Source organism: Anopheles arabiensis, chromosome 2 (assembly GCF_016920715.1).
Source record: "Anopheles arabiensis isolate DONGOLA chromosome 2, AaraD3, whole genome shotgun sequence".
Classification (NCBI taxonomy): domain Eukaryota; kingdom Metazoa; phylum Arthropoda; class Insecta; order Diptera; family Culicidae; genus Anopheles; species Anopheles arabiensis.
This window is the reverse complement of record NC_053517.1, coordinates 87,197,499-87,213,143: the sequence shown is the minus strand read 5'-3', so window position 1 is coordinate 87,213,143 and position 15,645 is coordinate 87,197,499. Positions and strand designations below refer to the sequence as shown.

General features: G+C 45.3%; 1 protein-coding gene across 5 annotated transcripts in view; it reads left to right on the top strand.

The window, feature by feature from the left end:
- The window catches only part of LOC120908613 (putative uncharacterized protein DDB_G0291608), a 79,044-nt gene extending 68,057 nt beyond the window's left edge, over positions 1-10,987 (top strand). For 4 of the 5 annotated variants that reach the window (XM_040319803.1, XM_040319804.1, XM_040319806.1 and 1 more), the window contains exons 2-4: positions 2,396-2,728; positions 4,133-4,437; positions 7,906-10,987. In XM_040319803.1, the coding sequence (XP_040175737.1) occupies positions 2,576-2,728; positions 4,133-4,437; positions 7,906-9,031 (1,584 nt within the window). In that variant the 5' untranslated portion in view covers positions 2,396-2,575 and the 3' untranslated portion in view covers positions 9,032-10,987. The remainder of the gene's footprint in view (positions 1-2,395; positions 2,729-4,132; positions 4,438-7,905) is intronic. The other variant, XM_040319802.1, reaches the window with a different exon arrangement.
- The last annotated feature ends 4,658 nt before the right edge of the window (positions 10,988-15,645 follow it).

Here is a 15,645-nt window from a genome sequence, read left to right as displayed (position 1 = left end):
AAGGAGGGGAAAAATCGACATGCGTTCGTGTCTGTACTTTATGGTTGTTTTAAACAAATAGTCCGACACACAGTCATGAAACGATCAATTACACTTGCACCCACCCTCCCCCTGTTGCCATGTTTTTATTCCCCTCGTGTTGCACCGATGGGTGGGATGGGGTGGAGTGGGGGGGTAAGCGTTGTGTGCACTTTTGACAACTGCCGTGTTTTGCGCGTGTCGCAATGTGTATGTGTTCCTGTCGTATCTCTCAATCTCTGACAGGTGTGTGTAAAGTGGTGTGTGCGCGAACTACTTGGAATTATGTGATTGTTGGGCTTTGTCCTTTTCCGAGCGTAATGTAAATGTCGTCTATAATAATATGCGTTTGTGCGTGCTCTGGCCTTTAATGTCAAGAGTGTTCTTTGAGTTGTATTAGGTGCTATAAAAAGAGCGACATAATTCGTTCGATCGAAGCACATGGCTGCACCCAACGGACAGAAAGATTGCGGGGGAATTTGAATTGAGTACACGGATGAGGGACGGTTGATGTGTATGTTTTATTGTTCCCTTCACTCCCCCCTAAGCCGAGAAGCACACCATGCTCGCCTCCACGTGCCTCTCCTATAGAGTTTAGTGCTCTATAAACCCGAAATATCAAGTTTTTGTCATCAGTTTTACTAAACTTCCCATTGGGGATCTCCATATCCACTGTCGCCCCCTCCCAGCTCGTTGAAAGTTTAAGGCCCCCATCATCTTCGCAGGCACGATTCGGCTTAATTTCTTCCCTATTCAACATGTCTCCACACAAGTTAAATACGTATGCAATCAGCGTGGTGGTGGTGTGGGCAATGTGGTGCCGCTCGGAATCATTTTCATAAATTCATTATAAAAATAATAATAACCCGCCGAATGAAAAGACGTGTTTTGTGTGTGGTGCTGCTTTGGCTGTTTTGTGGCCTTTCCACGTTTTTTTTTTTTTTTTGTGTGCGACCGGTTTTATTTGAGAGGTGTTGGGGCGGGTGGGTGCTAGCTCTTTCGCTCTCCCCCCACCCCGTACGTGTGTGTAGGTTATTTAATTTAAGTTTCCATTTATGTATTTTTTATTGTCCTAACATTAACAAAATTCCACACTACTATTTCTAAAGGTCCGTGTTGTTCGAAGTAGACCGGCCTGTGTGTGTGTGTGTGGTTGTTGTGCATGTTCGATGTTTTTTTTTCCTTCTTTCTTTCTGTTTATTGTAATTCAAATCGGTCGTTCCACAGAAACCATTAGCCTGTGTGTTCAGTTTTGTGAGTTTGAGTGCGTATTTGACTGTGTGCCTGTGTGTGTGTGTGTGTGTGTGTGTGTGAAACGAAACGAAGGAAATACTTCGGAAAAGAAAGGAAACTTAAAACCTCCACCAGCCGTCCGAGATTACTTTTTTCCTACGTTGTTTGTGAAGTAATATTCTTTGGTTATTTATTTATGCTAAAAGCTCTTGCTGCTTTTGTGGTGGTGATGGTGATGGTGCTGGTATGCTGCCCTGCCTCTGCCTCGTTTCGCATAGCTCTCCAAGCATTTGTGCGTGAGTGTGTGTATATGAGCCAGCAGTGTGGCTATTACATTTTATATTTCGACATTTATCTTTTATTTCTATTGCTCTTGTTTTTTTTCATTTTCGCTCTCGGTTATCTCTCTCACTTCATCCATCTCTCCCCTCTCTCTCTCTCTCTCTCTCTCTCTCTCTCTCTCTCTCTCTCTCTCTCTGTTGCTCGCACACACACGCTAAGTATTTCTCTCGATCGTTCGCTCTCTTTCCTTTTTGGCCATCCATTGTTCCGGGAGAATGTGTTTCAGCTGCGTTGTGTTTGCGCACCAGCACCATCAGCAACAACGCGCCCGAAGATTTTTGTTTACATTCCCAACAAAACACACACACGCACACTGTGCCGGGCTTTCGCAACAAGAGGAGGGGGGGGGAGAGGCATACAAAATGTGTTAACGTGCAACACATAAAATTTTGAAATACCAATGAATGGCGTTTTTGTTATGAATTCTATTTCCACCTTGCGCAATAATGCGCACAGGGTATACAATTTCTTACGCGCCTTGGTCACCATCGTCGTCCCTTCTCCTGCCATCCCCTTGCCTCCTGTATTTTCGACGACTAATAAATAGAGTTTTCTAAAGCCGAAGAAGAAATCTGGTTTTGGGGGTGATTTAACACACGAATCGGTCAGTTGCGCTGCGCTGATGAGTTGCTAAAATGAGTTGCGCCAGCAGCTGAATTGTTGTGTTGTATCCGCGTGTGTTATTTTTTTGGTCTGTGTATTTGAACAATCGAGGGGTGCGTTTTCAAGGGGTTGTATTCTTGTTACCGTAACGGTACGATAATTTATCTTCTTCCTTCTCCTTCTCCTGCTCCACAAAAAGGACCATGCACCCAGCCAGCTTTCTATTAATATTACTATGTGTGGTGTAAGCGCTGTAAGCGTGAAATATTGTGAGAAAAGAAACAGAGTGAAACACTTGTTTTAGTTAAGCACCGAGAAAGCCGAGTTTTTGTTACGAGTTATAAATAATAATAAGCACATATATATACACACATTCAAAATGATGGAACTACTGCCGGAACTGACGATGATACCGTCGTTGTCGCCGCCGTTCTTCAATCTGCTGCCCGCCAGCGCACTGGCAGCGAACTTTCATCAAACGTCGCCGAAATCGAACGGTCGCAGTAGCCACGGGTCCACCGACGTGTTGGAGGTTCGTCCTTTTTTTTTTGTTTTTTTTTTTTTTCGGGGCAGTTCAGGGAAAAACGGAGCCAACAGGGGCCACGTGAAGCAATTTTATAATGGCATTGAAGCAATAGCTCATAAATTAAACATAATCAATGTGAAACACGGAAATAGGAATTCGATTATGAATCAGCAGTTTTATTACATGGAAAGAAGGGTCCCGGTGCTTTATTTTTTGCTTTATTTCGTTACTTCAATATTTTAGTGGAATCAATTTATCTGACCCTTGAAACCATGTCTGTAATAAATTATCATCCTATGACTGTACATTTTGCATCATTTTCTCTTTTTTCCTGTATGCGAATAGGGGGGTAATATGGACATGTTATTACATGAATTTGGAATATTATTATTTTTTTAATTTACTGCCAAGCACAATTATTTCTTACGTCATTACTGATTATCGGTGAATTACACCTACCGATCTATAACTTACCAGTCGTTTTAAGCGTTTATGAAGAAAATGCTAGTAATTAAGTTCAATAAAAGAGATAAAGATACTCATCTGATATCTTTACTTTTTACTTTTACTTATTTTTATAGAGACTTTGAGGTCTAGCTCATTCGCCTCTTTCATCTGATATCTATGAGCATGGGCAAGGCCTAATTACATTTAGCGTTACTAGCCAAAATGATTAACTTTAATATCCAAAAAATAAAAATAGAAAATATAAAGTCGGTACTTGCATTATGCGTAATTTATCAAAAGAAGCTGGCGTTTTATCCCGGCCGAACCATTTGTACATTTTTGGTTACATTAGCGATCATTCCACATGCATTTTTCTACATTATTTAGACAAATCCTTTAAAATGTCACAAAATATATAGGGGTGTACACTGTGTTTACACTTTTTTACAGCGCTAATTGAAGCCTATTTTCGAACTGGTAAAAAATAATATGTGTTTTCTGCTGATTTTGTCGAAAATTCATTTCTTTTTTCTTAACTCTTGTTTAGTAACAGGGTTATTAAACTTATATTATGTCGATACAATGCTGCAATAAATACACTTTAAATTTATCTTAATTTTGGAATAATTGTTTAATCAAAGGGTGCCCATTTTGCCCTGTATGTTCCCCAGCAACTCTACTACCACACATACTTTGTGCCGTGTGAATTATTTAAACCATTTCGAAACATCAAAACGAAAACAACGTTGCATTACAATAGAAAATACAGTGTGCAGCCGTAATTGTTGCTGGGCATGGTGCACTATTTTACTGCGCTTTTTAAATTCTACTACCCCCCTCCGGTCCAACCAGAGGAAACCGATACAATGTTCCGTCCGTCTTCTTCGCATGCGACACTTGTAAAAGCTGACGACAATTAACCCTTTCTCTTTCTCTCTCTCTCTCGCCCTGTTTTGTTTACAGAAAGATGAAAAACTGTGCGATTACTACCGCCGAATGCCGGTGCTGTACGACAAGAGCCACCCGCACTACAAGTTCCAGTCGAAGAAGGAGAAGGCCTGGCGCGAGCTGAGCCGGCTGTGCGAGATGGACGTGGAGCAGTGCAAGAAGCGCATGACCTACTTCCGGTGCCGGTTCACGGTCGAGCGGCGCATCATGAAGAACGGCGTCAACTGCAGCGAGTGGCCCCTGCTCGAGAAGCTCAAGTTTCTCAACAAACACATCAAAATCCGGAGACCGCGTGCCCCGAACGGCGAGCCGGACGATACGTAAGTGTGGCGGCGAAAAATGCGATGGCAATCGCGAAGAACAGGGAGCAGAGGAGGTTGTACTTTACACACACAGTGGTAGGGTGTTTTGCTGTAAGGGCCGAGGGCGCACGAGATGGACCCAAGTTGTCATGCACTTTTTATTCTCCGTTCCGCAGGGAAGGAAATGATTTAGATATGTAATGTGCAATTTGCCGCTACATATCATAACATCGCTCGAACAATAGAAGTTATAAGCAAGTGGGTTGGACAAGCGTGCTCTCTTTCATCATGCGATCGATGTAACACAACACATCCACTTACTAGGGTTTAAAGTAGGTTAAAGCAAGGGTTGGACATGTTACGAAGGAAACTACGGTTTTTATGCTTTTCCTGTACAATTGTTGTTCGTCCGATTGGATCTCCTACGCGCGCACGCCCCGCACGTCCGTCATATGATTATGGTGGGACGGTTTGTATGCGCTGCCAACTGCTGCTGCTGCTGCCGCCGTTCGTTCGGTTGATTTGTGCTTTGCAATTGTTCAACGGCAGAGATAATTTCTACATCCAAAGTATGCGACGTAACGTATCATTTGCGTCGGTTGAAAAGAGTCTTTCAATGTTAGGGCAAAACGAGCTGGCTCGTGAAGGGAAGGGGGAAATATATTCTAATAAATCTCCCAAACGCGTGTACTGAACGCACTCCCATTACATGCGGAAGAGAGGGTATGGTTATAAGTTATTTTAAAATATAATCAAACATAAATCATCGCTAGTGAGTCGAGCAACTTTTCATTCCACACACACACACACACACTCATTCCGCCACCCAAACCAACATCCTTAATGACTTCCAAGTGTTGTATGTGTGTGTGTGTGTGTTTGCCCCGAACCATATCATCTCCTCAACCAACCAACAGGCCAACGCCCATTTTGTGCCAAGCGAACGCTATGTTTAAGAATAAATTTATTTCGTTGAAAAGTAAATTAGAAGCAATAGAGGAGGCACACGATGTGAAGTAGTTGTGTTGTTGTTTTGTTCCGGCCATGGACAAAGGATGGTGGAGCTGCCGGGGGCAGCCCAACGTCGTCGTCGTCGTCGTGGCCCTCGTGACGGTTCTCGCACGCTGGAAACTGGCCTTACACAAGCGATGGTCTAATTTAAACCAATCAAAATGCGAGAAAGAGAGTCACGCGTCCGTCCTCTCGGTTACACAGGGAGAGGGGGATCTTTCTTGGTAGAACCATTCCTTTTATGATATGTTCAAGCAGAGATTGAAGGGTGAGTGAGCAAAGGGAGAAGAAAGTTAAGTCTGGGAATAATTGGGTGAGAAAATGGCCATGCCACGGGAAAGTATGTTTATTTTTGAGTTGGAGTGTTTATTGTCTCGCTGTTCTGCTGGGACGTTGAGCAATTGGTGATAAAAATCGTTTCAGATCGGTTAAGTGTGGTTTTATGATGGTATAAAATTTGTTTATTGTGAATTTTATTTAGTAAAATCATAAAGTATACCTGAAACAAGTTAGTTTCATGTTGCGCCTCTCTAATATTTACTTTATTTAGTGGCCAAAGAATATTTAACTCACTGTGTAAAGGCCGGGCTACATTGACCGTACTCGCAAGTGTAATTTCGATTTTCACTAGCGCTTCTGGTGGCGGCTGGTGGAAGCTTTTTTTGGACGTCGGGGGAATGGTCGTGCCGGATCTCAAAATTAATTAGTTTTTTCACCGTTTTTCGTTGCGAAAACGGCTGAAATACTAGCAAAACATATTTATGTATCAGTAACAAAGCTTTCTCAGTCCAGTTAAAGTGAAAAACATGGAAAAATAACGTATTTTCTGGAGCATCCCCAAATTGTTTGGCAAAATGCTTCGGTCAGCCGCCGTCAGATGCGCTAGTGAAAATCGAAATTATACGTGCGACTACGATCAATGTAGCCCGGCCTTAAAGGCCGGGCTACATTGATCGTACTCGCAAGCGTAATTTTGATTTTCACTAGCGCATCTGGCGGCGGCTGGTGGAAGCTTTTTTTGGTCATCGAGGGAATGGACCTGCCGGATCTCAAAATTAAGTAGTTTTTCCATCGTTTTCCATTGCAAAAATGGATGCAATGCGTGCAAAACATGTGTATCTACGTTTTACAAAACTTTTCTCCTCCGATTTAAGTAAAAAACATGGAAAATTAACTTATTTTCTGGAGCGGCTCCAAATTGTTTGGCAAAATGCTTCGGTCAGCCGCCGCCAGATGCGCTAGTGAAAATCAAAATTACGCGTGCGAGTACGATCAATGTAGCCCGGCCTTAATAATTTATAACAGAATAATGCAACATTATTTTAAACACTCCTTGATTCAACACGCTCGCTCGCGCCGACTAACAACTCACTCCTGTGGGATTATATCCACTCACTCTCTGTTCTCTGGCTAGTAACTCACTCTTCACGAATTCAACTTAATATACCGACTATTGCATTGCTAGTGAATCAATTGAAAATATTGAATCATAAAACTAGTGTAAATAGCAAAGAGAATCACATATAATCTCTTCGAGCTGAGTTGAATTTACACGCTCATTTGCAGGATTCAACTCACTCCATCACTCTTATTCAATGTGCACATCTCTACTAAAATCCTTTTACTACTCCTTTGCGATTCAAGTCACTCTCTGGAGCAACTAGAGACTCGCTTTTTGCATTCAAACTACTTCACTGCTCTCTGGAGTAGTGGTGATGTGCTTTGTGGAGCGTATCGTCGACTCCGATCCGACTAATAACCGCAGTTAGCTCGATTCCGGCTCTGGAAAAATCGGAACTACTAGTTTCGACCGGAGTCGGAGTAGTTCGGATTCGGAGTCGGTCGGAATAGGAATCAAACTGGAATCGGAGTAGCCAGGAGTCGTACGAAGTAAGAGTCGTTCGGAGTCGGTCAGTGTCATGTGACCGCATCCTTGCACCGGTTGTTCCGGCTTTGACTTCGAACGACTCCGGCCGATTCCGACTCCCATGGACTCCAAGCAACTCCGGTCGACTCCTTCCTTCTAATGATGAACGGACCTTCCTTCTGGAGAAGAATCATAGTTGACTCCGGATTTTTCTTCTCCCATCACTACACAGAAGTGGTTGATTCACTCTTTTTGAATTCAACTAACTCATTCTTTGAGTCTACTAATAATTCAATCTTTAGCAACTCTTTTTGACTCCTTGATACAGTGTGAATAAAAACCGGCTAGCTATTGAGGTATTAAAAAATTATCCAGAAGATGCATATAAACACATCTTTTTGTTACATTGAAAAGTAGTACACTCGGAGAATTTAACCAACTCACTCACTCACTCTTATTCAATGGGCCCATCTCTATTATGGACTGACCTGTTCATCTTTAGTTAAGTCCGTAATTAGTTATTAGAGTCCAGAGCTGCCAAACTTCACAATAAAAACACGTTAAATTAATCTTCAATTTTTCTTCTCCACCTCCCTCCCTCCCCACAGTGACGATGAAACGAACCCGATGAACATTCTGCGGAAGCGGCAGCGCGAACAGCAGGAGGACGCCAAGGACGATCTGCACGCGTACCTCGACCTGCAGCAGATGGCCGTGGCGGCCCAGAACTCGCACGCCCAGCTCCAGTACCAGCAGCACCTGAAGCTGCAGGGGCACGGTCCGTTCGGGGGCCCGCCAGGGGCTGGCTTCCCGTCCGCGCACGATCCGATGGGACTGCATCATCTGCAGCCGCCGCATCCGCACCAGCGCGACCATCAGCTGCCACCGCCGCACGGCGCCAGTCAGCCGGGCGGCGGCGGCGGCGGTGGTGCCGTCGGCCAACCGGGTGGTCCGGCCGGCCAGCAGCACGGATCGCACGCCGGCGCCGGCGCCCACCACCATCACCATCCGTTCGGGCGGAGCGGCATGCCGACCGGTGGCCACCATCCGCACCATCACCCGCACGGACCGGGCGGCAGCGGTGCGGCGGGCAGTGCAGCAGTAGCGGCAGCCGCCCTCCAGCAGCAGCAGCACGGTGCCGGTGGTGGTGCCGGGGGCGGCGCTGCCGGCCATCCCCATGCCCACCACCACCAGCAGCCGACGCCCGTCGAGTCGCCCATACCGGCCGCCATGTCGAACGTGGAGGTGTCGTACGGGCTGCCGAAGCGGTCCCGCGTCGGCTACGACGGGGACGAGGCGTCCCTGTCCAACTTTAACCTCAACCGCACCGTCAAGTACCAGAACAACCTGGAGCATCAGGCCCACCTGGACGAGCACGGTGCGTACGGGCTGTACGTCGGCGAGGTGCTGCGCAAGCTGCCGGAACGAATATCCTCGCTCACCTCGCTCAAGATCATGCAGCTGCTGTACGAGGCGCAGGTGCAGTCGTTCGATGCGGCCCCGTCCAGCGCCGCCGCCACACCGAAACCGTCCTCCCAGTTGAAGGGGGCGGGCGGTGGTGCCGTCGGGGAACCAAGCAATGGGCCGGCGAGCGGTGGCGGCGCGGCTCCCGCCTCCTCCTCATCGATCGGCAGCCTGCTGGCGAACGGGGGCGGTGCTACCAGCGTCGCCTCGTCCGAGGGTGGCCGCCAGTCGACCGAGAGCGCGGAATCGATGAGCAACAACAAGGACTAGGTCCTGGCCCTCCCGTCCACTGCCGTCTGTCCACCGCCACCTCCTCCTACCCCGTCCTCGGCGTCGCTGGTGCACTGGTGGTAGGGAACGGCGCGGCGGTGTGTTGTGTCATTAGGAAGCGAAAGGAGAGAGAGCGAGAAAGCGAGAGAGTTCGTCGCCCGCGCAACTATTATTTCTATGTTTTAGTACTCATCACACACAAACACACACTAACACATCCACTCTATCATCAAGCTCTGGCGGCTGGCGCGGGGCTCAGTCGAGATCATCCAGTTCCTTCAACTCTCCAAGGAAGGGACGATGTGCATACATAACCGTGTTTGTCCTCATCTGTGTCAGCATCTCAACCACCATACCCGTCATCCATCCAGCTTCCCTTCTAATCCCCGTTTCACCCATCGCTCCCATCTGTTGTAATGATAATGTAGCTAAAGTTATTGATAGAAAGTATTTAGTTTCGTTTTGTGTAGTTTTAAATGTATTTTCTAAAGTATAAAAAAGTTTATATATTTTAACGTGGGTACGTGCGTACGTACAACGGGTACCACCACACACCCGAAGTCGATTTGCTGCGCGCCACCCCGACGGGACCCTGCCGCGGTTTGCGCACTCTGACACTAAGCCATCTTACATCCAGTCACATTGTGTAAAATGTCCCGTTTTGGTCGACAAACTCTACTATTCTAGCCTTGTTTTTTTCGGCTTTTACCAAGATAAACACGAAGCGCAAAAAATCGCATCAAAAACAAGCTAAACGTTTGTTTCGCTCTAATGCTCGCTAGATGGCGCGTGCGTCACCAGAGAGAAAGAGAGAGATAAAGCGTGCGCGCTCGCAATTTTCAATGGCGGGAAACTAGATTTCGTGTTTTGTTGTTCTTCTCGCCCTTTCTGTTTGCCCCCTTTTTTTTGGCAGGAAAGTTAACCACAAAAGCAAACCTGCGTTTTTTAGCGTGCGTAGCAATGGTGAGACGATCAAAGGTTAATCCCCTCTTAGCGCTCGAAGCGCTTCATTTTGCAAGAAGTACATTTACATATATATTTCTCAAGGAAAAGATGAAACGATTATTGAATTTTAAACTGCTTCTCATCAATGCTGCTGCTGCTGTTTCCCCTGTGTGGATTCAGCAGCAGAAAAGAAAGTAAGAAGAAGAAGAAAAAACGTATGAATTTCCTCCCATTTCGAAGTGCTATGCCTCGGAAACGGTCGTGTGTGTATTAATATCGGTGTAAAGCCCCCGCGCGCGCGGTACTCTCCTTAGCGCACTTAGCTGTGTTGGTCAATTGGTCGACGTCCAACTCTTATTTGTGCTAATTAGAATCTTCGAGGGTCCCGATACGGCCGCCCACAACCACAACCTCTAGGGGGAGATGGGGGGTGGGTGTCTGGGGGCGAGTGTGTGTGTGTCCCACGCACACGCCTCCGCTAATGGCCGATAGATATACATATATAAGTATGAACATATTAAAAACAAAAGAAAAACCAATCAATACCTTCTGTCTGTCCTCTAGGTTTAGCCGATGTGTATGTTGAGAGAGAAGGAGAGAGAGCGAGAGAGCAAAACTTTAAGCATTATAATACAACTCCCCCCTGCGAAAGGGGGCCGAAATTAGAAAGCAGCAAGCGGTGGGAGCAGTAGAGGAGCAGAAGTTTAGAATGAAACAGAAGAGGAGCCAGCTCATCCTCTCTGGTATGTTAGCCATGTAGCCGTGGAGTAATAGTAGCAGGGAAAGAGAATTAAAGGCGGAATTACATCGAGGAAGAGGAAAGGTGCGGTGCGTGTGTGTGTGTACCAGACACACACCCTTGTTCGTGGGGTGTAGGATCGGAATTGCAAAGAGAAGTGTGTACGCTTTTTCGAAAGGAAATAGGCAAGGCAGAATAGCAGAAACAAAGAAAACTAAACAGCAAAACAGTAAAATAAAATAAATGTTTCAAAACATCATAATGAAAAAAAAAGGACTCTCGGTGCAAGTGTGGAATTTATCACTACGTTTTACCTATTTCCATGTATAATATCACGAAGCAAGTGGCTTCATCGTTAGTGTAATTTCGATTTTCACTAGCACATCTGGCGGCGACTGGTGGAAGCTTTTTTTTGGTCATCGAGGCAATGGTCGTGCCGGATCTCAAAATTAAGTAGTTTTTCCATCGTTTTTTTATCATGAAAATGGATGCAATGCGTGCAGGACATGTGCATCTACCTTTTACAAAACTTTCCCCGCCCAAATTAAGTACAAAACAAGGAAAAATAACATATTTTCAGAAACTGCTCCAAATTGTTTAGCAAAATGCTTCAGTCAGCCGCCGCCAGATGCGCTAGTGAAAATCGAAATTACACTAGCGAGTACGGACAGTGTCCTCCGGCCTTTAGGATATTGGGATAATTAATGTCCATGCTTTTTCAATTACTTAATAAGAAAAAAAACAGTTTTTCTAATGTAAATTTCGTTTTGTATTTTTTATTTCCGTGTTTCTTTTTTGCGTGAAGTCAATTCCGGACATTCTTTGTATTTGAAGCTAAAACGTCAATTATTTCTTTACAATACCAACTGTTTTTTTTGCCTCAAAATTCTATTGAATGAGTTAAACTTAACTTTCATTAATTTAGTAATCATTATACGAAACACTGCCCCCTTTCCCTTAAACGTAGAAGGAAAGAATCCGACACGACGGGAATACAGCGTGTGATCCGTTTGGTTTGAAATCTGTTTATTGCAGGTAAACATCGTCCTTCTATTCTATTATCTTACTTTTCAATCTGCGTGTGATCGTTGGTGGTAATTTTTCCCTTATCTTTTCCTGTGTTGCTCGTCTCTTTCAGAATCAGAATCATTCATAGCCGTGATCTTCCTAGTGTAATAATCAGCGACATGTTTATCGCTATAGCTTACCATGCCTGCGCTTTCTCTCTCTTTTGTTTAACCTTCGTGGATCCTTTCAACATCATCCACTGTATAGACACACTCGTCTCGGTATCATATCCGCCTAAACGCATACGTTGTTATCGCTTGGGTCCTTTTTTGGGTTCGTTTTCATCATGATTTGAAAGTGTTTTGCTGTGCTGTGCTTAAGGCGCGTAAGGCATTTCTTTTATTATTTATTTATTTAGGCGTAAAAGTGGACTTTTCAGAAGGATGCTACTTTATTGCACCACGATCATCATACGCCTCGGCGGACGATCATGAACGTTTGGGCCTGTCGTTGTTGCGTGTCTCGGAATTGCCCGTTTGGATTTGTTTACAGATTGCTGCATTATCGATTGAAAAAGTCGTCCTAAGGCTAAGGCGTTTTATGCTATAAAACGAAACATGGAAAAAAGGCGCATGTGGTCGGAGCGATTTATCTCATTTTGAATTCAAAAATATCCGTTAAACTAACTTTCTTTAATTGTCGCGTTCTCAACAATTTTAAATCAAATGAAATCCAACCAAACTGTCCGGAGTTTATTGATGGAATTAAACAAAAATACTCCAAAATACTAAATCCAATAATAATGCATAATGTATAATGTTCATTATTATGACAAATATTATAAAACTTTGTAGAGAAAGTGGATGAAATTAAATGAGTACTGTTTATACCCATTTAACAAATTTAAATAACTGCTTAAAAATTAACTTTAAGTAATAATAAAAGCGTAAAATCGGGCTTCATTCTAATGGGACATCTGAAAATTAGAGCAATCCTTGCCAAATATATCAAAATGGTCTTATAAGTAAAGGAAAAAAACTCCAAATACTAAGTGGAGACTGCTCGGTCAGATCTGTCTCCTGTACGATCGATTTACGACCTGCCCAAAACGTATGATTCGTTGCGCTGCTGCTGATACGACTGTTGCTGCTGCTGATGCTCGAGAGCGTCGGTCAGGAACTGATACAGCTGATCCAGTATGCGCTCGTCGCGTCCATCGCGAAGCCCGGCGGCCGGCGTTGATGCCGAGCCGCCCGCCCCAATCCGATCCACGTCCTGGTGTGCCCGTACGAGCGGTAGCTTCACCTTGTCCACCAAGCCCACCACAGCGTTCACCAGACAGACGAGAAAGGACATCGCACCGAGCATCAGTACGGGATGCAGCAGAACGTACAGCTGCAATCCAAGCAAACCGTGCTGCTGTTGACCGTGGTGATTGTGGTATGGCGGATACAGCGCGACCGTATCTAAAATCCCCGCCAGCACGTTGCCATGGTGTTGTTGCTGCTGCTGCTGGTAATGATGATGGTGGCCGTGTGGATTCCATCCCCAGTTGGCGCTGCTGCTCCCGTGGTTGCTGTTGTAGTACGGCTGCTGTTGTGATGGTGGTGGCCAGTTTGACGCATCGTCCTCGCCGCCATGATGGTGCCACTCGCCGTAGCTGTCGTAGTGTCGTGCCGGTATCGTCGCCGGGAAGGATCGGTTGGGATCGTCGCCTCCCGACGTCGTCGTCATCGGTGGTGTGTAACGTGTCCGACGTGGTGGTGGTGGTGGTTGTGGTACATCATTTGTCGAACGCTTACGGGCAGGCAATAACGGACTGGTTACAAACGAAGATGTTGTGCCGTGCTCTTGCCGCTTTTGATCGATGGAGGCGGAAGGTGATGGTTGTTGTTGTTGTTGAACAAACAGACGATTATTGTAATCCGAATGAGCCACCATCAGATACGGGGAAGGCTGGGATGATGGAGCAAGAGGAGTAGGACGTACGTGTTCGGAGATGGAAGGTTCTGTATTAACCAGTGGGTGCGATTCGGGAAAGCGTTGCTCGCTGGACAGTCCATGGACGGCTTCAGTTGCTAAATCACCAAATACAACACCCGAGAAAACCCCCAACACTAAGAAGAGCGCCAAAGGGCGATCGTCTGCAGCCACAGTGGAACACATTTTCACCAGCTGCGTGTGCGAGACACCAAGCACTACTAATCCTGCAAGTTGCACAGCACGACGATTTATAACGATCCTCACAATCTTCTTCGGAGCTATTGTCGCCAAGTTGTTCCATGGGACCGTCACGGGTAAGTTGTGGCGCATTCGCACGAAAGAATAGATGCAGCCTTAGAAAAGGCATGCCCTCCTGTTGACAGGTGCATCTCATGACAACGACAACGGTTGCACACGGCCTACTAAGCCCAGACGACGAGATGTCTAGGGAGAATACAGATCTGGAGTTGTTAAATGAGAGTGAAATGAGAGTGAACACACCTTCATTGTTTGATTAAAGGGCGAAAGGCAATCGTTTTGATACGTATGCCTCAAATAGGATCAACGAAGATAAAAGAGGGTAAGTAAATGGGGTTAACTGGGGACTAGAGTCTCTTCATGCTGGTCTCTTCGTCTTGGTTGAATGGTAGCCACATACTCGAATATGTAAAAAAAGATTTGACTCAAAGTATATCGGTTAAAAAAGAACAAGTTAGCCTATATACACCAATTACATAAGGTAAAAATTTAAAATGTTGGACCCCTTCCTCCCCTAGCGTGACAAAATGTAATGTTGGGAGAAACCCTCCTTCGAAATAACCTAACACAAGTGAGAGAAAATTTATAGCTTGCTCTCTGTTACTATGTGCTTATCACATGGGCTTATCATACGAGAGGAAGGATGACGAGCGAAGTGTGTATCCTTTCTCTCACTCCTTCCGCCTTTGAGGGAGGCTGCGACCAATCGAAACGCCACTAGCGTAGACCAAATTTCAAAGAATCGTACCAGGAGATCATCCAAATCAGGAGGTAGCTCTATCGATCTTTCTAATCGATCGATTTGTCTCGCTCTCACTAGTGTGAGAATATTTGTAGCTTACTCTCTCTGTTACTAGGCGCTTATCACATGCGCTTATCATACGAGAGAAAGGATGACGAGCGGAGAGTGTATCCTTTCTCTCACTCCTTCCGCCTTTGAGGGAGGCTGCGACCAATCGAAACGCTACTAGCGTAAATCAAATTTCAAAGAATCGTACCAGGAGATCATCCAAATCAGGAGGTAGCTCTATCGATCTTTCAAATCGATCCGTTTGTCTCGCTCTCACTAGTGTGAGAATATTTGTAGCTTACTCTCTCTGTTACTATGTGCTTATCACATGCGCTTATCATACGAGAGGAAGGATGACGAGCGGAGAGTGTATCCTTTCTCTCACTCCTTCCGCCTTTGAGGGAGGCTGCGACCAATCAAAACGCCACTAGCGTAAATCAAATTTCAATGAATCGTACCAGGAGATCATCCAAATCAGGAGGTAGCTCTATCGATCTTTCTAAATGATCGATTTGTCTCGCTCTCACTAGTGTGAGAATATTTGTAGCTAACTCTCTCTGTTACTATGTGCTTATCACATGCGCTTATCATACGAGAGGAAGGATGACGAGCGGAGAGTGTATCCTTTCTCTCACTCCTTCCGCCTTTGAGGGAGGCTGCGACCAATCAAAACGCCACTAGCGTAAATCAAATTTCAATGAATCGTACCAGGAGATCATCCAAATCAGGAGGTAGCTCTATCGATCTTTCAAATCGATCCGTTTGTCTCGCTCTCACTAGTGTGAGAATATTTGTAGCTTACTCTCTCTGTTACTATGTGCTTATCACATGCGCTTATCATACGAGAGGAAGGATGACGAGCGGAGAGTGTATCCTTTCTCTCACTCCTTC